The following is a 23,338-nucleotide window of genomic DNA, read 5'->3' as shown; positions in this document are numbered from 1 at the left end:
GTTGTTTGGATTTTGCGGGAAAAATAATCAAGTCGATTACTTCGCCACAAGATTTTTTCGCGAGAGCTACAGGAAAATTGGTTTAAAAATTTCAGTCTGGTTTCAAAGTTCAACCGATCAACTGATCAACCAGATCAATTGCAAATGCTTTTCGATTGTTGGTAACTATTTAAAGAAGTTAGAAATTATTACTTACAAAATAAGCTAAAATGTTCGAGCTCTTTACCGTAGAATGTTGGAATTGAATATTAACCGTCAATTTAAATTTGACAGACAAGTTGTCATATTTGAAATGACAGTTATTCTATATTTTCCATGCTCTATTCTTGGCTTTCACATTTTGGCGAAAGCATAAGCTCTCCACAATGATGATCTCACCATCTTGAAGCGAATTAGACTCGTCAGGCTCCGGTGGTGCAAGTCATGTCGTGACAATGGCACCGAGCTTTTTTCATGACCACAGGGCAGGACAAGAGCAGCCAGATGGTAAAGGCATAGTGGCGCCAGTCTTGACACGGTACCAGGTCCTTCCGCATTCATCAGGACATTTCCCCCTTTGGTGATGATTGGCTATCCAACTAAAGGGTTTCATTAAGTCTAGTAAGCCAAAAATCGCTAGCATGACCTTTGAGGGCAAGACCATTAAATGAGGGAGAGAGGGTGAGAGAGAAAAATCTCTCAGAATTTCAGGGATATTGGATTAGAAAAAGACAGCGCATGGACCTCACGTTACAGTTTGAAGATTGATTGTCGGTGGTGTCCTTTTTTATATTCAGTCATTTAGAATTGGAACGTTATGTCTGTACAATAATTCGGATTATAGTCCAGAAATTTCACTTCAAGATCTCAGAGCTGAAGCTGAGTTATAATCTTGGTATTATTACGTTGCCAGGGTCATGGAATCTTTCCGTAGGTTCTAATGATCGTAGGACCTCTCTTTGGATCGAATTTAGCTGATAATCAACAATGAAACAATCCTGAAGCTGAAGAATCCTATCAATTAAAAGCTCAACCCTTTTCGCTAATTGTTAAATCGATCGGACAGACGCATACCGGCTCATTTACAGGATGAAATATGTATTTTTGATAGCATCCTTTCGGCTCGATGAAACGGTGACCAACAGCGAACGAACGCTGGACCCGCACTAATGTGGGTAGCAAAATACCGACCACACACATTCTTTCGGCGTAATTACCGGAACCGAAATCGAACGAACATTCTTCGAACGAACAAAACACACCGCACAAAGAAAACCAAGAATAAAAAAAAAACCAGAAGCTGAACCGGCCACACTTCATCACTCTCGCAGCAGCAGCAGCTCAATGCGTACTTCCGGCCACCGGAATGGACCCGGTTGCCCGGCCAGCGTGCGAACGAAAGAAAGCAGCACAGCATTTTTAATTAAAGAGTCATGTGCGCTACACCACCCATGCGATGCATTCATTTCATCGCGCCGGCATTCTCGGCTAGGGGGGGAAATCATTTTTCCGGTTCAGCCGGTTGCGGATTAACTGTTTGCGCTGCCAAATGGAGCGTAACAAAGTGATGCCAAAATACGGAACCAGAAACAAACAGCAATAATGAAAACGACAATTTGCGCCAGGAACATGGCAAGCTTGCCTCCTTTTTTTTTGGTTTTCAAACCCCAAAAACGCACAGAAAGTAGGCAGACACACAACCAGCGTGTTCCTGGTCGCAACAGAGTCCAGAGCTGTGGCCGCTGGTGGGGAATGCCGAATTATGAATAATTTATGAGCCCATTATTTACGATGATTTATGCTGCACATATTGCTTTCAAATGGGGGTAAAATGAGATTCTAATGACGGGTGCCACGTGAGTTCCTGCCCCGTGGTTGACGTTTCTTCAAGCCAGTGCGAGTGACGCCACCCGCTTCCATTAAAGGTGTCTATAAACAATCGTAAACGCATCGGACGCAAAGAACTGTTTTGAAAAATGTACCCTGCATCGGTGGATGATTATAGCACACAATCCGTTCACTTACCTTTAACGGCGTTCAGCTTGTTGCCGACCATTTGCTTCGCGACGAATGCGGCCATTTTGCTTTCGGGGCTTTTGCTTCGTTTACAACTGACGCTTGAACACTGTGCACACTGTTACACTTAACAACGATCAATATCACTCACGCGCTCACGGTGTGTCAGTTAGTTAACAATATTGTTTCTTTGCTGAAAATGGTACAAAAAAATGCCAAAACAATTTGTAAGATAATAATCAACAACAACAAAAAGCTCGGCAAACTTTCCACTTCATTTGAGATCAGTTTTTGACGGTAACGCGCGATCCACTGACATACAAGGAAATGAACGGAAAAACACAACACAAATCCTTCACAAGAATCAACAAAAGGATTCTTAAGCCGTTGTGATGTATCGGTCGGGCTGCCCGGGCTTTTTTTGTCCTAATTTTCACACGCACAAAACTCGTCCTTGCGATCGTATTTCGTCGTCTATCTGTGCCTTTCACTTTCCGTTTTCCACCTGCTGTCCACTCCGTTCCGTTTCCCCTTCCAGTGTAATACAGTTTGGGAAAAAGTTTACAACGGAAAGGGACACACGGACGGAACCTTGACGCAAACACCAACACCGGGCAGCACAAAACACCAGCAAAGAGGAAGGCGGGAACTTTTAAACGTTGCGAATGGAGGTGCACTGGATGAACTGGGCAGAGTTTCAATCTATGATGCTTTCGCTTGCTTTTCCTTGTGCTGTGCTTTCTGTTGAGGCGCAGTGGTGATTTTTGTTGCTGTTGCTTCGAGCACTCTTCGTTCAAAGTTTTTGCGTCCGATCGTGTGTGTGCGTGTGTGTGTGTGTGTGTGTGTGTGTGTGTGTGTGTGTGTGTGTGTGTTCTGGCGAAAAGTTCGCTAACGCTCTCTGTCTTCACTCACAAAGATGAAAATTGTTCAAATAATTTTTCAACTGTTAGAAACTGCAGACAATCGGACCGCCGCCCAAATGATTGGACGAGCTGTTTGTGATGTTTCGTTTGTTTTCGTCCCGCTTCAAGCTGCTCGTTTCTTTTCTTCCGTTTTTTGTTTGTGTGTGAGGATTAGTGGCGAAATTTTCCTTCCCGCGAGGCTGCTAGTTTCCGCCCTACATTGTACGGCAGCCACTCGTTCAGTATTATGCTTGCTGAGAAATCTGCAAAGAAATTCCGGATAAGAAGAGAAGAGAGAGAAAAAAATGGTTTGCGTTAGTTGAAGTTGAAATTGCTGTTTTTGGAAGGAATTTTTCAAAACACACAGGCCTAGCCCAGAACAGTAGTGAGTGAGGAAAATTTGGTGTGATGTATGGATAAATGAAAAACCCGGGCCTTGCGCAGAGCACAGATAGCAAGATAATGAAAGAATGTTTGAATTGTTTCGGAATAGTTTGGGCAAAAAGAAAACGGTTGGCATTGGGGCTTTGTGATTGTTTAAAATAATTTTGCGCTTTTAAGCGGTGAAATTGTTTCAGGAAAAAATGGCCTTTGAAATAATTTTTTTTTTTTATTTTGTAGTCCATTTTTGCCCTTTATTTACAGCCTACTTTCCAATCCATCCTAATTATGAATGATCCATCCACCACTCAGGGAATGGTATGTGAGTGTCTCCTCAGTGCAGTGCTATCATTCTTCTAGGTCGCACAATATTGATTTTTCCCACACATACACACACTCACAAACACGCTCGTTGAGGCTCATCCACTAGCCTTGCTGCTGCAGCAGCACAGTGGCACTCGGCCTAGGCAAGCAAATTTAATTCCCCTTAGAAGCGGTGGCTAAATATTTAACGAGTGCATGTCTGCTGTCCTATTTTCTGAGGCACCCCCCCTTTTTTGTCGCTCTTTCTTTTTAAGACCCAAGCAGACGCTACGGGAAATGAGACCGGCCGGTGGCGGTTGCGCGAACGGGCGTTCGCTGAAAATAGATCGCCCGTCCTCGACATGGTGTTTCGGCAAAAGTTTGCTGGGAACTAGCCAAAAGTCCTTGATTTTGCTTATGGCCAGTACCGTTTTCCTGCAACCGATTGGTGCGCCGTTGCGGTAATGCGGACGACGGCACGACGACGGCCGTGCACACATTAGCAATGCAAGCGAAGCAGTGCACTTGCTCCGTATGCTGCCAGGGATGAAGCACTTTGTGCTTCTTCTTTTTTTATTAGCTTCTTTCCTTGTACTTCGAGTGTATGAAAATTCCGAAATCGATAAAGTACATCCGGCAGGAAAAAGATAGCCCGAGATGAGATAAATACGTGGTGCGGGGAGGGAACAGATTCCGGCAACATAAACCCTTGGCGCATCACCACGCCACGCCACAACCAAACACAACCGTCAACAAAAGCAACGGAAAAGCTGAACCGAGGATGGGAAAAAGGCACGAGATCCGTGTGCTCAAGCACCGCATAACCAGCAGCCGTAGTGGCACTCCCCTTCGAAATGATGATACAAATTGGCGAAATTTTTCAATCTCCAGCATTCTCCAGGATTTTCCCCCCGCGAGAGCGGAATCCTTCCAGGCAGCGAATAGCGATATTTTGCGGCCATGATGGTTTGCTGCGCTCGGTGCGGTGGTCGGTAATCGCAAATACAACATTTTATGGTCACTACACAAACAAATCGTCTGTCGGGAGGGAGGATGGTATATACGGTCACGGATCCGGAATGATGGGGATGATGGTTGGTGCCAGCAAACTGATGATGTAATCAGATTCCGTACCGGTTTAAGTGAAGGCGAGTAAATTCCGGACACACCGAGACGAAGATCGGAGACAGATTGGGGGGGTGTGTGAAAATGGACCCGAACGATCGAAACGGGGGAAATGAGCGTGTCGAAGAAAAAGGAAGAAAAAAACATTTCGGCATGTCTGGAGCGGTCATGCCGGTTCGTTCGGTATTAAAGTATCCCAACATTAGGCGGTCAACTACGAACGAACGAACGAACGAACGACCGGACGTGTTGTTGGGTGAAGTATGTCCGTTAAAAAAGCTCTCTCTCTATTCCTTTCAAACATATTCACCCTCAAGTGGTAGGTTTAAAGGTGTACACTACTCTAATTGGATGCACTTGGCAGCGGAAGCTTAATCGGGAAGGAGGGGTTTTAAAGCTCAGCTGAGCTCCAATTTAAAGAGCACAATGGAGAGAAGCAGAAGAGAAAAAAAAGATTCTATTGAGGCACATGTGGTACATAAAATGGTAGATGAATCGATTCATTAGTTTGTACTAATTGAGCACTTTAAGCGCGATCGTAACACAGTAAAGTTGGGCCAGAAAAAGGTTGAGGCTGTATTCATAATCCTACTTGCCCGATTTTACACACTTCACAGCACGCCCTCCCCCCTTACGAGAGCGCGACGTCCCACGTACGCAATTAATTAAAACACCACCACGTCCTCGTTTTCGGTACATAATTGTACGCCTCCAGTGAGTCAACACGCCGGGCTTTTCAAAGAGCATCGCGCCAGCTCTAAAAGGACAACGTCAACCATTCCACCAGCACAAGACAAGAACTCAACTCCGCTTCGAGCACACACACACACAAACACCGAAACGATTGCCCTTTCTGTATGTAATGCACTATTCGTTTGTAATCGTTCCACTACACCGAAGGCATGTTTATGTGTTCGGCAGACCCGTTTCACCACACTCCCCTTGGTCTCCCGGTGGCGTCTGTGGTGGAGTTGCCCTTTTTGACAGGGTTCTGGCGGGTGACACCCACTGTCTGCTTCGTTCGAATTGAGCCAGGTCCAACCGAGCGAATCGTGCCATGATGAGACGCACGGTCGGAAGGCAAAGGACTGTTAACGAGGCGCTCTCGCAAAGACGTACGACGATGGTGAGTGAGAAATAATTGTTATTACAATCGTTCGTAGGGTGGGGAGCTTTTGGCTATATTTTTGAGACCGGGGTGAGGGAGAAGTGGATGGATTAAATAATTTTCTTTCACCATTCAGATGCTAAACCCTGAGGAGCATATAAGAAACGAGTTAAAATTGGAACCGGAAAAAGGTCAATCAAGTTGTGAAGATTGGTTTGGACAATGGTTTGGAAAAGACAGAGTCGGAGTTCGTTTTGCAGTTATAGATTCCTGGAGATTTCATTATCTGCTCCAGACCAAACCATACGCTTGTTGGGATAATTCTTGGTAGTTTAATAACAAATCCTTGTTTGATCTTATCAGCATCATGTGCTCTTTATTACCTCTAAATTCTTCGAAATCTAAGCTCAAAACCAATAGTAGCTCGATATCGAGCATCAGAGCAAAACGAACATCATTTACAATCCAGGTATACCAGGTAATTGCAGTATATGAAAGTTTCCTACCGATACCTTCATACTTTTCATTATAGATCCTATCACCCAGAAACACTGTCAATGGTAGGCCCTTTTTTCCCCCATACCAGAAGAGCGATATTGATTTTTGCCTCAATTTTCATGAAGACCCTTCAAACTGGCTGCTGGATACAAACGAAGCGTAACAAAACCGGGGACCGAAAATGGCCACCGTTCGCTAGACGCCCCAAAAAACCCCCCGTAAAACCCACATCCTTTCACGCAGCCAACACCGTGGCTTACACGGTGGCGAAAGATAAGGTCATCATTTTCCGGCCGATTCTTACCCGACCTGCCGGGTCGGGTCGGGAAAGCCAGCCAGTGTTTTTGGTGGTTTTTGTCACATCCACATCGCGTTCGACCGTTAGCATAGCAAACAAAGCAAAAGGGATACAGACGCAAAGGAGGAAAAAAAGTGTCCCGCGCAAATGCGGGCAAGCAGGGTTCAAGAAAAATAAAAGTGACACACAGTCGCTTTCCCCAGTTTCTGGCGGTGTTATCTAGCCCATCTAGTTGCGGCGCACCGTAGCAGGACAAAAAAAAGCTTTCAGATTTTAATTTGATTTTCTCGCTCGTTTGCGTACGGGCATCGTGGCATTGGGAATGCTTGTTTGCTTGTCATTCCCGGCCGGTTCGAGGGGTTTTTGCTTGCCCGTTGCACCACGGTCAAGATTGGGTGAGCCTGGTCGGGTGTTTCAATTCTCATTAGCAACGAGCGGTATTGGATTTTAAATGGAAATATAAGGGACAGCAAAAAAAACCCATCTCCACTCTCGTCTTGGCGAAGGTGTTAAAAGATGAGAGTAAATTTAGCACACACACACAAAAAAATATCACTCCAGTTCAATAGAACTTAGAAGGAAGGGAGACATAATAATTGATGGCAATAATTAAAAGAAACGGAAACAAGTGCTCGTTTCGCTTAGGCAAACGGGGGAAAAAAAGTTGTGATTAATGGGAAAGGAATTGAGGGATTTTTTTCTCCCTCTCTCCGAGTGTCTTTCTTGATGGAAATAAAATTGACTTTTCTATTCCCTATAAGCCACAAAAAAACGTCCTTGTTTTATGAGTTTCGAAGCGCTTATTGAGAAGAAAATCCTCCACGATTCCTGCTAACGATTTCGCTCGCATGTAAACCGATAATATAATCAAAGCACTACATCCACACATACGTGGGAACCATTCATCAATCTGCCGCTGGCTACCAAGTTTGCTACCAATCGCTAGAAAATTATAGCTCAAATTCACGAAACGTTTCTTAACAGGTGCCGATTGCCCCAAGAACCATGTACACCGTTTAAGCGCTAACGCCGGTAGCAAATTTTGTTCCATTTTGTGAAACCACCACCCAAAACTCGTGCCCGGAAATAGTTTCTTTACATGAGTTGGTCACGACTCCACCTCAAGCTTTCCCAACCTTGGAAAGGAACCACGTGCCAAGAATTTTCCAGTTCCGCAAGCAAGAGAGTTGTGAAAGTTTTCCGATTCGAATTAAGATACAGCTCCCTTCGAAAGGGTGAAATAGTTTCGAACCGCCCCAACCGAAAGGCACCTTCTACGTACGGAATGAAGGTAATCACGGTGTGAAAGATTTATACGAATTGCCCGGATTATTTATGAACCAGTACGCGGTACGCTTTAAAGCAATCGACAATTAGGAGGCACCCGTGACCCGGCTGACCTAGAAACTCCTAAAGTCTTCATGCGAAACAGATCACGCTTGCACATAGGCACAAATGGCGATTGATGGTCAGGGGCAGGGAAGCGTCCCTTTTAAATAGGGCGCCAACGATCGATAACTTCCCAATGTACTGTGCTGTTATCCTGTAACGGACGCTCGGCATTAACCTTCCTGACCCTCGCACTCGCTTCATTTCGTATGCGGAAAAAGTTCGACGCACCGCTCATTTCCATGTCATTGTGCCGATTTGCACTTTTTTGGCACGGTAACATTTGTTTACAAATTCGAACCGGAAAACTTTTACCCGTCGCGAACGCGTTGTCAAGCGCTTAGCTAGCACCGGGGGAGTTACTTCACCGGATGATGGACCGATCGAAACAAACGTTCAAAGGAAGCGGTACACGAACAGATTGTGTGCCTTTGTTCTAGTCCGATCACTCGTCCATTCCTTTCCAGGAGAGTTTGCCACAGGGCTCTACCGCTCGCTACCCAGAGTGCGGAAGTTTTAAAATCTGAATTTCAAATTTCTCTTCCCCATTTCAACCCCACACGTCAATTTGTAAGATAGTCGAGAGAGAGAGAGAGCGCTAGGAAAAAAAACTCACAAGAAAACTTCGACCGGTAAACCCTTTTCAGCGTCAAAGGCTGCAGAGCGTGAACGTGTTATGCGCTGAATGTGGAAGGATCTATCCAGAAGTATCTTCTCGACAACCAGCTCTTCCCTAGCTTCTCCTGCCGTCGATCGGGAAGCACGGCTGTTCTTATCACTTCGACTCTAGCCACTCGGCAGCCCGTGTTCGAAGGGATCAGTTTCGGTTTAGACAACTTTTCCACTAGCTTAACCACTAGCTCGTTAGTTGCTGACGCGTGTAAATACCTGGAACTTGGATTACTCCAGGGGGGAGGAAAAAAAAATGCTGCAGCCCATTGCACTCAATCCAATGTACATCGGTGGCCAAGCCAGTTAAGTCGATTATTCCATTGCACGGGCCGAATATTGATGAACAATTCCGCAAAATAAGCGTGAAGGGGTTTTTTTGTTTTCAATTTAGTCTTTCACGCGTAACCTCATTCCGATAACAGGGCAATTGCAATGCCATCCACACCCCTGATAGTAATACTTCATACGCAGTAAGGGCATTTTTAAACCCCGGGTCGGCCACACATAGTTGTGCATACGAAATCGCCGTGCGCGTAATTACATTCCCAGCTGACGCACTGTCAATTCCCGGAGGGGGGAGGTAGTATATGCATTTCATGTTTGGGGTGTATTTCGTATTTTAATTTCGATTCTGCTCAGCCCACCACGAAAGCTCCAAACACCACCAAGCGCAATGCATCGGCGTGGCACAACAGCCTCGTCCAACTGTGCTGATTAATCAAATTTCGACCACAGCTAACGAACTGTTTGCGGCTTTATCCCGTTTTGCCAGCGTGGATGCTGGACGGCCATTTTTTTGTTTTGTTCATGCTTGGTTCGCCTGTGATCCTTTTCCTGATTGCCATAAGTTAAGCTTCGCACAGTACCGTGGAGCTTTTATTGATGGTGTCAGCGTACGCTAGTTTGTCGTCGCATTGGAAATGTAATCAATCAATAGCTTTTGCACTTTTTGGTGGTGGTTCATTTTGCGCTGGACAGCCCGAGTGTTTTTTATTTTTGGACTTTGGTTACAATTTTTTGCCCTCCCGTCCTGGCCAGCAAAACCGGTTTGCAAGCGCCGTTCGTGGCGGTCCATTAGTCTATTTCTTTGACAGCTTCAGTCATATCTCCGCCCGCCAGGCTCGACGTCAACTGTCATCTGTCAGCGTACCGAGAACTGGCGGAGGTTCCCCTGTTTGATAAAGTGCATGTGTAGAGCACGGGTGTGAAAAAAAGTTGCAAAAAGAGTTGCCATGTCGATACGAGCCAACTGATATGGAACACTGAACACTGAATAACTACATTCCTCTGGTCGCTGGTTTAGCCGTGCGTACTTGAACGCATAGGAAGGTGTGTGGCAAACAAAAATGTGCAAAGGGAATCAGAAACGTACCGCGCTTTAGCATTTAGTTTTGCGAGTAAAATATTTCTCTCACCACCACCGAAATGGCTTAGAACGGCAAAAACAAAACAACGAAACCCCATTTTTATTTAACATTTGAGCTTTACCCCCGAAAAAAGTTGTCGCGGAACGGACGTAGAACGGATGAGGTTTGCAACAAACCTGATAATCCAAACGAACCTCCAAGAGCGTCAGAGCAACAGAACTCCAGCTCGCATGGCCTCTAGCTTCTTCTGTTACGAGCCACCAGCAGAACTTTCGCCCTCCAGGTATGGCGTTGGTTCACCGCAAAAAAGGAACGGGAATGCCTCAACTGCACACAACGCAGCGAGATGAGCACAGGATGCATGACACAACGGAAACGACTTTACGCTAACATTTTTATACTATCATGTCAACCCTACCCCCTTACTTGCACACCACCAACTGGGCCAGTCGAGAACTTTACGAGCCAGTCAAAAAAAACCTAAAAAAACACTCCCCCCGGAGGAAAACCAAATCCGCTGTAAGCTTATTGTTTCAGCGCACAATTTCCTGCTCGCAACACATGTTGGATGGCAGATTTTCCTTTCCGAACGGGCTTGGCGTGGGGCAAAGCGGGGGTTAGTTAGTTTTCGAAAATGTTTGTTACCGCTAACGCAAACCTGAGGGTACGAAAAGACGATAGCACTATCCTTAATCGTTGCGCTTTTGCCAGTGTTGCACTGCTTCGCCATTTTACAGAACAGCCAACCATTCGGACCACGGGAAGGAACAGGTGCTAAAGACAACTGTTTGTACGTCACCAGGTTGTTGGTGCCCTGTACGGCACATTCGAAACAAACGAATGTGTACACAATTTGCATAGACAACATCCGTAGCCCTGCATACCTGGGTTTCTTTGTTTTTTGGGGTGGCAAAGAGCCAATCTAATACCGTGTGGAGATAAATACGTTCACTTAAATTGGAATCATTTGAAAGTGCTTTTTCAGCTAAGATGGACGAGAGAAAAAATTTCTTCAATTTATGACCTTAAGAGCGGGATAGTTTTTCTGAGAAACCAGTCCACCAGATCTTGTTAGGGAAAATCCGATATAAATTGTGCAGTAAGCGATGCGTTACAGTATTTAGTCGCTTGATAAATTATTTTGCTGTAGATGCACGGAGCTCAGCTAATGTTGTGCGGCCAAGCGTGAGCTTTTATGGTGCAGTTGTGACTGGTAGAAAATTGCAATTCTTTTGCACAGGATGGTGAGTAAAATAGGGCTTATAAATAATATTTAAGAGGTATTCGGTTCAGTGCGACGCTACGGTAGCCGAGGATCTTCATTCGGCAGACCCGAAGTTCAAATCTCATCCAGATTGCCAACCCGCACGCAGGACTGTCTATCCAGCTAAGGGTAAAAAAAGGCCAGAAATGGGTCAAGATTACAGAGCTGAAAAGTCGACTTGATGGAAGAGGCGACAGCGGCACAGGTCTTTACGGCAGGACAGGAGATCAAATCCCATCCAGACCGTCAAGACTATCCAACGACGTGGTATCAATTTTTTTTAATAAATCACAAATGGCATCACAATAGCCTTACAGGTGAAGGCGGACCGATGCCACAGACGACAGCGGCGCCGGTCTTCACACAGCAAGACCAGAGTTCAAGTCTCATCTGGGCCGTTCCCCCATTGCGATATTCAACTTTGCAACATCATTAACTCCAGTAAGCCAGAAATGGAAGACATGACCTAAAAGGATGTTAGACCACGAAGAGAGAGAGATAGAGAGAGAGATAAAGAGAGAGCACGACCCAACAGGTCGTTAAGCCAATAAGAACAAGAAGAGATATTCGTTGCATTCAGAATTCTAGTCTTTGCATCAATCTTAGTTCAAAAATTGAAGGCAAATAGCCTTAGGAAATATTTTTCCCATTAAATACTACGTTCCCCAGAAGTCTGAAGAAGTTGAAAAGAACGTTTAATTACAGTCAAATATGACATAAAGGAACGGAGACAAGGATCAGCAATGCAAAGTATTTTATTACAGCAGAAAACATCTCCAGAACTCATCAAGAAGCGAGACAAAAAAAGGTGATGTGGAAGAATCAATGTTGAATTTGATTTTCAAAATTGAAAACAAATACCGAGAATTTCAATTGACATTTATCTATCTTTAAGCTTCCGTGCTGGTAAAGTTTGGTCCTGCAGTGCCTCCGGTTTTAACGTTCGCCCAGTCCCGTTCGGAAGATTAATCGTGTCCAGTGCTTCAACATGCTCTCTTACTTTCTCTCTCTGTCCTACCGAATGGAAAGACTTGCAAAATTCGATCGCGATTGAAGTGAAGTACTAAGTAGAAACTGTCAACCAACATAAATCTTGTTTCTTTAACTTTCTCCTACTTCCTGCCACTACCACACTCCCTCTATTCTGCGCTGGTTCTCCGAATCCGCTTACATTCCTGTTGACTTTTAATAGTCAGGAAATCGTTAGAACTTCGCCGGGATCTCTCCCTCTCGCTCTCCCCCCCCCCTCTTTCTTGCTAAAATTAAAAACTTTCCTCCTTTTTTCCATTTTTTTCCCTATGCTCCCCCATAAAACTGTCGTACGTGGCATTCGGCGCACAGCCACAACTTCGGTGCACAATTATTGACACCATTTGGGTACGCCAGTTCCCCTCTAACTCATCCACCGACGTCGTGCAGCAAATGCAATGCTGCTTTACTTATTAAATTTTTTGCTTTGCTTTGCATCCTTCCATTCTGCCACCAAAGCGTGAAGAAAACTGTAGACCTGAAGAACCGAGAACTTTCACCGAGGACACACTCACACAACCACATTCAAAATCCCCGATGCCATGTGATGATCACCGAGGTTCGCTCGCTGTGCCGTAGAATGCAAATAATCACGTTCCAAATTTTGTGTCCCACTTTGCGCAATAACTTTTCCAAACCACACACACACACATCCATACTTACAAGGAGTACCAACCAGCGTTTGCTGCTCGGAAAATGAGCATTCTTTTGCCATGCCTTTAGCTTATTGCAGTTTGGCATCGTCGAAAGGGCGGTGGCATCTGCCGGTTGCTGGCGGGAGTTTTTAAAGTTAAGAGAACGGAAATAGTTTGCTAAGAATGAAAAATGTCGATCACTTCACCTCGCCGGAAGCTTTGCGAACGCTACAACGCCCAACTTGAACGACATGTCCCCTAAGAGCGGCGTAAGATAGATTACTTCTTTATTGCAAGAGTTTTCCATTGCCTTTTGCTACATCCCGGGAAGGATGCATCCGGGATTGCAGTATATTTCATTTTAATTACAATTTACTAAACAAAAAACACCTTCACTACCAACCGCCCTTTTAAAGTCAGCACCTTTTAAAGATGTTGCGTAAATAACTCCTGCTTCAGCACTACCAACAGCACAGTTGCACAGACTATGATAGCATATTATTTCATATCAAGTTCCACCGGAAGGCTTCCTTCCACGGTACCTGCCCGAGTACAGATAAGACACGGAAGGTGGTATAAATTATGCAACAATAATGACATTGCGGCTACTGCTAGCAGTGCGTCCCTAGCCCAGCTAGAAACCGACGACGACGACATTCCCCATTACAGTCACCCACGTCACCACGGCCACCCGGGTCGGAGATATTTTGCATGTGCGCTGGCAAAAGTCACCCGAAAGCCGGAAGTACGACTGCATTATGTTAATGGTAAAGATTATTCCCGGTGAAAGTTTAATTGTCTACCGTCTTCCTCCTACTTCGGCCCTAAAGCTCATCCTGCGAGTACGCGAGTACGTTGAAGCTGAAAGTGATTTTTTACAACCCAACTTTGCTCGGGATCCAACAATGCACACGCACTCGTGGAGCGTCGTCGGATTAGAGCAACCGGGAGGAATGTGTGCCAGATTATCGCCAACCTGCGGGTGGAGAAGCGGTCGGTACGGGGCACGCGTCTAATTACGACCTCTCACGATTTAACGATTATTGGCGAAAGACAATTTGTGCTGGTGTCATGTTTAACGTTTCACAGCTTTTGGGAGCGTTTTTTTCCTTATTTGGCGGAAAACATGGAACTGGTGGTGGCGGAGGTGATAAAATACCGAACAACCGTCCGCCCGATTCACTTACACACACAGGTCAAAGCAGACGATTTTTCACCGCGGGGGCTTTTTTGCTTCTCGTAAGGCTCACACTCGCAACCAAACTTCCGTTGGGAGGGAGGGAGGGGACCGGGGAGTGCGGACGCCGGAAGGGCGTTTAATTAAGACTATGGGGTGTTGTCTTACATGGCCAACCTGCTAGCCACGGTTTTGCAGCTGGTGGTGGAAATTTTCCGCACGAAAAATGGGTGTCTCTTAAAAGCTAAACGACTGTTGGCTGACTTTTGACAGTTCATGTGTTGATAAATCGGTGTCGGTCCTCGGGCCGGGGAGCCGGGGTTTAAAAAAGGGCCAGCAGCTCAACATGCGCAGGTTAATGGCTGGCTGCCCTTTCACGTAATGCGAGCGCGTTGCGACTCCGGATTTTCCCAGGAGTATTGCGTTTCGGCAACAAGGCCACTTTAATTGTAATTCATTTCATGTGAATATAAGCGTAACGTGTATGGGTGAAATTTGTTTGCAAAATGCTTTTCCTCTTTCCTAGCCCGAAAGCGTGATGTTTGAGGGCGAACTTGAGCGCCAACCTTCAAAGCGAAACTGTTGGTTGAATATTTGTTCATTGGTTTTATCAATAAGTACACACACACACAAACTCGAGCTCTACTATCTATGCTCCCACACATACACACACACACACACACAACCTTGGCCAAGCATTTCAAGTTACTTCTGTGCGTTGGTAATGCGAGCAACGGTTTTTCCTTTCGCAACCAGCATTTCAGACAACCGACAAAACATTCCAAAAAGCGGGCTCCCGATTGCGAGGAGCGTGGCGTACGGTGGCAAAGCAGCGCACATTGTGAAAGTGGAAAACTGTAGGGGGAGGGGGGGGGGGAGTGTGGTGGGAAAAACTTTTGCCCGAAAAACATCGAAAAACGGAATACCGGGCAACATTTTTGTCAGTTTCAATCCAACGGCACTCGAACGGGCAGCAGCGCCCATGCCACCCCCCCCCCTCCCCCACGCCATTTTCATTCGAACATTTTTGTTTTGCCTTTTTGTTTGGTTGATGGGCGGTTGCGTTTTCCGTTGCCTGCAATTGAATTACTTTCGCTTATTTATTACTGTCCTTGCAACCCGCCCGGGTCGGGAACAGTGTGCTTCCTTGTTACTTGCCACGAACTAGATAAATAACCAAGACGCATTCGGAAAGCAATCCAGGGCAATCCAGGCGCGCTTTTCCCGCTCCCACCCAGGAAGCACCGAAGCTGAAGCGCGATGCATCGCCCGAAGTAGAAGCAACGACTAACTTTTCCACCACCAACGACTTCCAGGCGATTGCAGGCAGGCCGGCCCAGCCTCATTTACTTCGCGCGAGAGAACTTTACATTCGAGCGAAAAAGCGTCTCACTTTAGCAATCCCACTCGCGGAGCGGGTAAGAACTTTAGGACTGGTGGAGAACCCTTCCTCCACTCCCTTCCCCGGTACCGGTAGTACGATTGCATACGAAATAAGTTTGTTTGACCGAAATTGAGCTTCCTTCGGGTGGCTGTTACTCTCGACTTTCGATCAGACCATGTCCCCGACTTTCCAGGAGACTGCCGGTGTCAGGGTAGGGGAGATTTTTTGGTGAATGTATTTTAATCAAAATATGTAGATTTTATTCCATGCTTTTTCCGCGCACCAACACCAACTGTCCTCTGGGCCGACCCGAAACCGTGGCAAACACACCCTTGGAATGGGGTAAGCATGGGCGTGCTGTTATTTATTTATGTTTATGCTACATTGGAGACGGGCGGGCAGAGACTGGGAGACAAGTATGGGAAGCTCGGCACCGGACCGACGGAAAGTAAGTCCGATGCGTTTGCATTTCAAAGTCCGGTTCCGGTGGTGCCGTCTGGCAGTAACAGGAACAGGTCGATGCCATCTTCAAACAAAAACGCTTTTTGTTACGTGAAAAGTTCCATCCGTTTGAGCAGGGCCAAGATTAAGTACATATTTTGACTCATAATTTATTTACCTTGCACTACCGAAGGGGCATACCGAGGAGCGTAAGTTGGTTAACCTTTACACAAAAAAATTATAATAATTTTGTAAGGACATTCGTACTAAAGCGTCTATCTAATGGGGGCCGGCCTCGTACCAACCACGTTGCGACGCCTTAATCCTAATTCATAGCCCACCAACGTGACAGTGGTGGCCATTTTTATGGAAATAACTTCCGTCTCTACCACAGTTTTTCCTCTGTTCTGGTACTCTCCAAACAAAATAAAACAAAAACACAAATATAGGCCAAACCATAACAAAACGCTCATAATCCGCTTTACGCGGCAGGCAAAACTTCTGCTGACACAGTTTGCCGGACACAATAAAACAACAGTCGCAACAACAAAAAAACATGTTGTTGTTTGTTGCGTTATGATTTTATTTTCCTCGAAACTCTCGCTCCCGTCCGAGCACGATCAACAACGATGCTGCTCAAAAGTAACGTGCGAGGGAAACAGCCAGAATCCGTACCGTGTGCGTTGAAAGGCTTCCGAAATCGAAAGCAAAACATTGTGCTATCGTCAAACGGTGTCAGGCGTCAAATGTCTAGACATTATGGCGCACGCCAGCAGTCATCAATGAAATTTTCCTACCGCACTATCATGCTCCGTTTTGGGGTGAAAAGATGGGAATATGTATGTTGGCCGTTAGGCCGAGCCAGATAGGAAGTGGAGATGGTTTGTCGACCAGCACGATGCTAGGATGATGGTTTGTCTTACCGTCTCGGCTGGCGCCAGAAATAAGTAATTTATGATCACTGACCTACTTTTCGGAGGGTTCGACAGCATGTGTGGTACTGATATTGACCGTACTTCAGCCTGAAGAAAACTATCAACGGATTTGTGATAAACAAAGCACTTAAGATCATGTATGGGTCATGGATCTTATTATTGAAGTTCAGGAAAAATTGCAAAGCTCGTAAAATTAATCATCCAAAAATTTCGTCCGCGGCCCGGTGGAAGATGCGACAGCGGCACCGGTCTTCACACGGCAGGACCGGGGTTCAAGTCTCATCTGGGCCGTTCTCCCATAGTGAGGACTGACTATCCAACTATGCGGTATCATTAAGTCTAGTACGCCAGAAATAGCAGACATGACCTAAGAGGTCGTTAGGCCCAGAAAGAAGAAACATCGTCCGCAAAGCAGATCGGACATCAATTAACTTGACATTGGGCTTGCTTGCTGTCTGCATATTTCTCTCGATTAAAAACATCAAGAAAATTGTTTAAATTTGAAGACCCAATTTAGTGTGATTCTTAAAATAGCTTTTAGCATTCCCTTCCTTTCACTAACCTAATTTTAACCTAATTATCGAATACATTTGCTGTTCGGGCAGGAAATTAAATCAACCATTTAGTCTGGCAAAACAAAGCGACCGTTACGAGACGTCTAGCAACAGACGGTTGGGCAGAGTTGACTAAATTTAGAATCTTTATCACCCAATTTTTCGGATACACATCTGAATTCTCTTTTAATTATGGCTTTTGCATTAGTTACGATAACAAATGAAACCGTCCAGCACACTTGACGTTGATGCATGATCATTAACTACCGGAAGTGGCCATGAACTCGGGGTGGGGTAGCTGGCTGGCTCGGTGCTGTTGTCTAGCGGTCTAGAAAAAAGAAACTTCTAAATATAATTCGAACCCGTACATTGACGGAGGTACAACAATGTTTGCAAAGTGCAGAAAGGGGCAAAAAAACACACACACACACACACGTTGACAAGATAAATTATTCGTACTAACGTACACCTTCTACATACCAGACAGACAGACACCAACAAACCTCTGGCATCTTCACAGACGTTCCATTTGTTCCAGAAACCACCTATTGGACCTTAGAGTTACACCTGCCGTGTCCCTACTTCAAGCCGGACTTTCGGGGAGCGTGATCGTGCTGCCATTGAAATCAGTCAGCACTGACATCTTCAGAACGCGCCTCCCACTTGAGACAGCCCAACGGCGGGCGGCCGGGCGGAACATTCGGCACATCGACTAATTGCTCCCGACTGGTTGTCGGGGGTGGTCCTGCCGAACTCCAAAAACCACACCACACGACGACGACGTCAGACACCGATCTTGAAAAGATAATCAAACACTTTGACGCCTTCATTGCCGTCCGGTGCTCGTTGAGGTGTGATAAATCACCCGAGGCGGATCTTGGCGTGAAGAATAGCGCCCCCCCGCTCTTGGCGTGAAGAATAGCGAGATGAGGTATCTCGCGTATCGTGCGTCAAACGGAACCCTCGCCGAAAGTCAGACGAAAGAAAGGAAGAAGTAGAAGATGAGAGAAAAAAAGCCCCAAACACCTAGCAAAAATCCCCGCATTAGAAGCCCACCGAGTTCGATAGATCGACTTTTTGGCCTTTACGCACACACGTGACACATACCGGGCCGGCCATCCGGGAGCTCGGGGGGGTAAAATTAGCCCGTCTGGGACGGATTGGGGGGGGGGGGGTTGCGATGGATGGATATGTTGTCACGATGCGTCTAGCGCGCCTTCTCGGATGAAGTAAAACCCAAACAAGTGCAGCTGATGGGTTGCCACTAATCATCGCCACGAGTCCGGGTTTCGGTTTTTTCGAATCCATTTGACGCACGTACGCATAGGATCGACACACACACACGCAACCACGTGTGTGCTCGTTCGAGGCGATGTTAATTTTCTGTAACAAATTGCAATTTAAGCTCACCACGCGGGCTTAAGCTCTTGCGTAATTCTGAGCCGGCCCGGCACCTGCTCATCAACATCATCATCATATTCGTCGTCGTGGTGGTGTGGTGGTGGAAGCCCATCGAAAGCGAGCGAGCCGTCGTTGATTGATATCAACGAAGATGACACACCATCTACTCCTTCGCGTGATGGCCCAAGCGGAAGTAACGTCCGAGACCTCCAGACACACCAGACGGACAGATTTATCGGGCGGAGCTGTGGGGCGAGCGTGTGAGATGCTGCAGACCCTCTCATAGACACATCCATCGAGTAAAGCTGTTGCTAGATGTGGTTAGTTCCCACCGAGATACTTTGGATGGATGGACGGTACCGACCGACCGGACGCACACTGTTGCACTGTACCCTGACTTTCAAACAAAGCAATTATCTTTTCATTTTCAAGTCTTTAATCAAATTAGGTGCACCATGCTACTAGAACGTGCAGCAAACTTGGGCGAAACGAGATAGTTTCTATCGGGACGATGGCTTCCGCACTGCGCCGGCCAACCGTAATCGATCGGATGTGATGAGTTTTTCTCGTTTTCCACAATGATTGCGCTAGTATCGCTTGGCACGTCCACCTGCGCCGAAGCAAGCGAACGCTCCCTGGTCCCCGATGGTCGGATTGAAACCAAGTGGATTTCTCCATGCTTTTTTGTTCCTGCCGATGGATGCATGGAACTACAGAGCGCCATCGATACGGCACCACAGAGACCTTCCGACGACGGGGACTCACGGGGCGTGCACCATGTGTAGGCGGAGGACTTGCGTTCCGTTTAATTGATTTTTGTTTTCGTGCAAACGTGTAACAAAGATTGCCTACATTGTAAGCTTACCCCGTGACCAGAGGGATGATAAAAGCACCGGTTCCTAGTTCTTTTTTGGTGCTCGCACTAATCGCAGATGAGAATTCTCTAAAAAAATCCGCCGAGAACGGAACGGACCAATCCCGGTGCACTTTCGGCAGTGGCTCATTAGCTTCGGGTTTTGGGGTTTGAAGAGTGTTGCTTGAAGAGGGTGCTTTTATTGGTTCAGTAGAGTCATGCCAGCATCCGGATTGGTTAGCTGAATTTGGCAGTAAACGGTGCAGGGGTTTTCCTGCTATGGAACGGACTGATTAAATCATAAAAAATGTTAAAATTTGAACACTATTTCCAATCTTCAGAAATTATCACCCGAAACCATCGCGCGCCCTTAATTTATTTATACTTCCCACCCATTCCCATTCGATGCAATTTGATATTTGTCCAACCGTGCAGCGAGTCGGCTTAAAAAATGCAGCTCAATTTCAATAAATTAAATTAGTTCCCATCGCCAACACGGGCGTCTTGCAAAGCAGAAAACATATTGGCGATTCGCCTGCGGTTCTCGTATCTCTTGCCATTTTCATATTGATTAGCTCATCCACGGTGTTACACGCTTCCGAGGTTTCACTCCGGGCTCCACCCCGTGAAGTGGAAAATTCCAATTCTCGTGCTTTGCTTTGCCTCTTTCATTCCACCCTGTTAGCCACAACCAACGCTTTTCCACGCAAATTTTCCATTTTCCAATCATTTCCGATAAGCAAATGGTGGCGGGGAACAACCTCATCAGAAAAAAGGCAGGGTTACATCACCGCTACCAAGCCAATTGTACCAAGTTTGCAGCAGCAGACCATGGATTGAAATTGCTTTTGATCGGTATTGCCGGTGAGGGAGTTGTTTGGGAGAATATATTTTGGCGATGGCTTGAAGCTTGAAGCGCGCAACGATTTTGGATAAGAATGTGTGGTTCCTGCCTTAAAGCGAACCGATTTTTTTCTCCATCCGATGTACCGATGTGCTTCGTTTTTCATTACAGGTTGTTTGCAGTTGAAAGGCAAGCAGCTACAGCTGACATTGGCAAAGTCTTTTCTTTATTAGAGAGAGGAAAACCCATCTTGTTAAAATGGCCCTTTTCAGGAAATATAAACCATAAAGACCTTGACGGTAAAAGTGGGTCACCTCAACACAATCAGCACAATAACCAGGCACAACAAACCAATTTCGTCGACGACGACGTCGAGCCAAATGGCACAACTGCTAGCATTCATGTCTTTCTTCGAACTGCAACTGCATTCGCGTCCTGGCTGAAGCCCTAGGTCGGTGCATTATTTATTGGTCTCGGGATGTTATTCAGAGAGAGAGAGAGAGATAAAACGGCGTCCACCATTCACAGTCTCAACTGTATTGCCTATGTTTTCTGGAATCCTGCAAACTCGAATGCAATTGAGTTCACTCCACCGACCAAAAAAAAAGCATCCAAAGGAAAACAGGAACCCGAAAAAAATAACGCCACCCTCCCTACCTCCCCACGGGTTCCGGGTTCGCTTTGTGGACTATTTTCATGGAATTAAATTTACATGGCTGAACGGGTTTTCGGTTTCGCCATTGCGATACGGCAAAGCGCCACCAGCACGATGGGCTATAAGAAAATTGTTTTTCTTTCACACTCTCTCGCACCCGACCTACCAACCAAGGTTGCCCAGCACCGTGAAAAGCATAAGAGATGCCATTCAAGGTGCCTTCATCAAAAGCCCCGGTTTTTGCTACAAAACCCTGAGACGAGGAGAAGCAAAGAAACCGACAAGGAAGAATTCTTTACAAATGCCAAAAAATGGAAAATCGAACTCGCTCGCTGCGAAAGCTTTCATGGCTTGCACAGGCCACCACCGTCTTGCCGTGCACTTTGACGAATCCTTTTGTGCGTCGTATTGCTGCACACTGCGACTGGAAGCTTCGTTTTCAAGCTGCCGAACAAATGATGTTTCGAGTATCTTATTATTGTCTTAGGAGGCGTTTTTTGCTTTTGCGGAAACTGAGTTTTTCTTTCGAAGAAAAAATCCTCTTCCCAGTCGGCAGGGGAAAGAAGGGAAAAAAATACTTCTCCTTCAGCCAAAAACATCCCATTTGCGAAAGACATTTGTATTGCTCCAGGGAAAGGCAGCATTCCTTCGTACGAGCTTTCGTTACGTAAACTGCTCTACAAACACGTGAACGAAGGGACAAAAAGGATTAACTTTCTGAGGAAGTTAGGAAGGAAGGAAAAACCCGACCCGAAACATCATCGTGTAGGAAATTTTTTACGCCCATTGAGTAAAGCCAGTTCAAGCAAATTCAATGTTTTTGAAATCATTTTAATCATTTTAAGTCTTGATGGAAGAGCTTCTTTTTTGCTTCACCACATAACAGCACTTATCTATATGGAAATGTTTAACGTCATGAGACTGATATGTAACACTTTACTTAACACCACTTCTCTAGAACCTGCAAATCTAGATTTGCATGGATGGTTCAAGGATCATCATCAGCGGCATCGTGCCTCGTACGTATGTGTTGATGCGCATTCAAAATGTCATTCTACGCCTCTGCCTGACCGCCATCTTTCAATCGTCCACTTGACATTCTTCTGCCGAGCACTGCCCGGAGCACAAAAGGACCAACCGGTCAGCACGGGATGATGTATGTCAAGGAGCGTCACTGGGTGAGCGATCGATTTAATTAACCGCACGGTCCCGAGCCCGAGGTCCGAACACACACAATTTCCGTTCGCACATCACGCCGCTTGACATATTGCCCTTTTGCTATGGTGCAGCACGAGCACGCAATGCAAACGCAATGTGAAAATGGGTATTCAGTGCGTTCTCCGATTTTTTTCCCAACGTTTCATCTCATTGTCAGTCACGGAATGTAGTACAGCTGTCAAGTGCACCCGAAGTGTGCGCCGTGTTGGGATGAAAAATCCGGCTCCTTATCCGGCCACACAGTGAAACAAACGCCAGCCGGGCCCGTCTGCTGCACCATCATTCAACGCCAGAAGTCATCAACCGACGGAACCGAAAGAGCCGAAAACAAAAACCTGAGGCCATATTAGACTTATCCCGAAACTTCAGCACACATCCCACACAGCGACATTGATGCTGTGCGAGTGCGGAATGCAATCAAAACTTTTTCAATTTTGCACACCTCCAATGCGTTCCCCTGCGCGTGCGATAGTGGAAAGTAGTAAAATGGGGAGCAGAATCTTCGATCCACAGTCTCATATCGCCAGTTCCCCTGGTGGAGACGACTATCGAAAAACTTTGATGAGCCAAGCCGTTACGACGCCGACGAGCGAAAGCATCGATAGACAGTTAGTTCTTCGGATGGATTAGCTTTCGGTTCGTTGGCTGTGGACGTCATCCGATCGGTTGTAAAGAGCCCGTTCCGAATCCTAATGAAACAACGACCAAAGACAGCATGGCATGCACTTTACACACGAACCTCAGCGTTTCTCGCACGAGCAACCTTTCAGTACTCGGCACGTTTTACGCTCGATGAAGTGCATCTTGAGACTGTGATGAAATATTCATCACAAGCTGCCGGAATTGCCGGATCGCACCGGTCATGCAGTGTGACATACTCTCGCATGGGTAATTCACACTAGGAAGCGGT

General features: G+C 46.1%; 1 protein-coding gene across 21 annotated transcripts in view; it reads right to left on the bottom strand.

Moving 5' to 3' along the window:
• Positions 1–23,338, bottom strand: part of LOC118504275 (complexin) — a 148,677-nt gene that overhangs the window by 93,443 nt on the left and 31,896 nt on the right. For 16 of the 21 annotated variants that reach the window (XM_036038533.1, XM_036038529.1, XM_036038527.1 and 13 more), the window contains exon 2: positions 2,005–2,188. In XM_036038533.1, coding sequence (XP_035894426.1) covers positions 2,005–2,059 — 55 coding nt within the window. In that variant the 5' untranslated portion in view covers positions 2,060–2,188. Of the gene's footprint in view, positions 1–2,004; positions 2,189–2,907; positions 3,038–3,116; positions 3,161–23,338 lie in introns of those variants that run through there. The other 5 variants (XM_036038520.1, XM_036038518.1, XM_036038521.1 and 2 more) reach the window with 3 other exon arrangements.

This window comes from Anopheles stephensi, chromosome 2, assembly GCF_013141755.1.
Source record: "Anopheles stephensi strain Indian chromosome 2, UCI_ANSTEP_V1.0, whole genome shotgun sequence".
Lineage (NCBI taxonomy): Eukaryota > Metazoa > Arthropoda > Insecta > Diptera > Culicidae > Anopheles > Anopheles stephensi.
The sequence above is the reverse complement of the archived record's forward strand: the minus strand, read 5'-3'. Positions and strand labels throughout refer to the sequence as shown.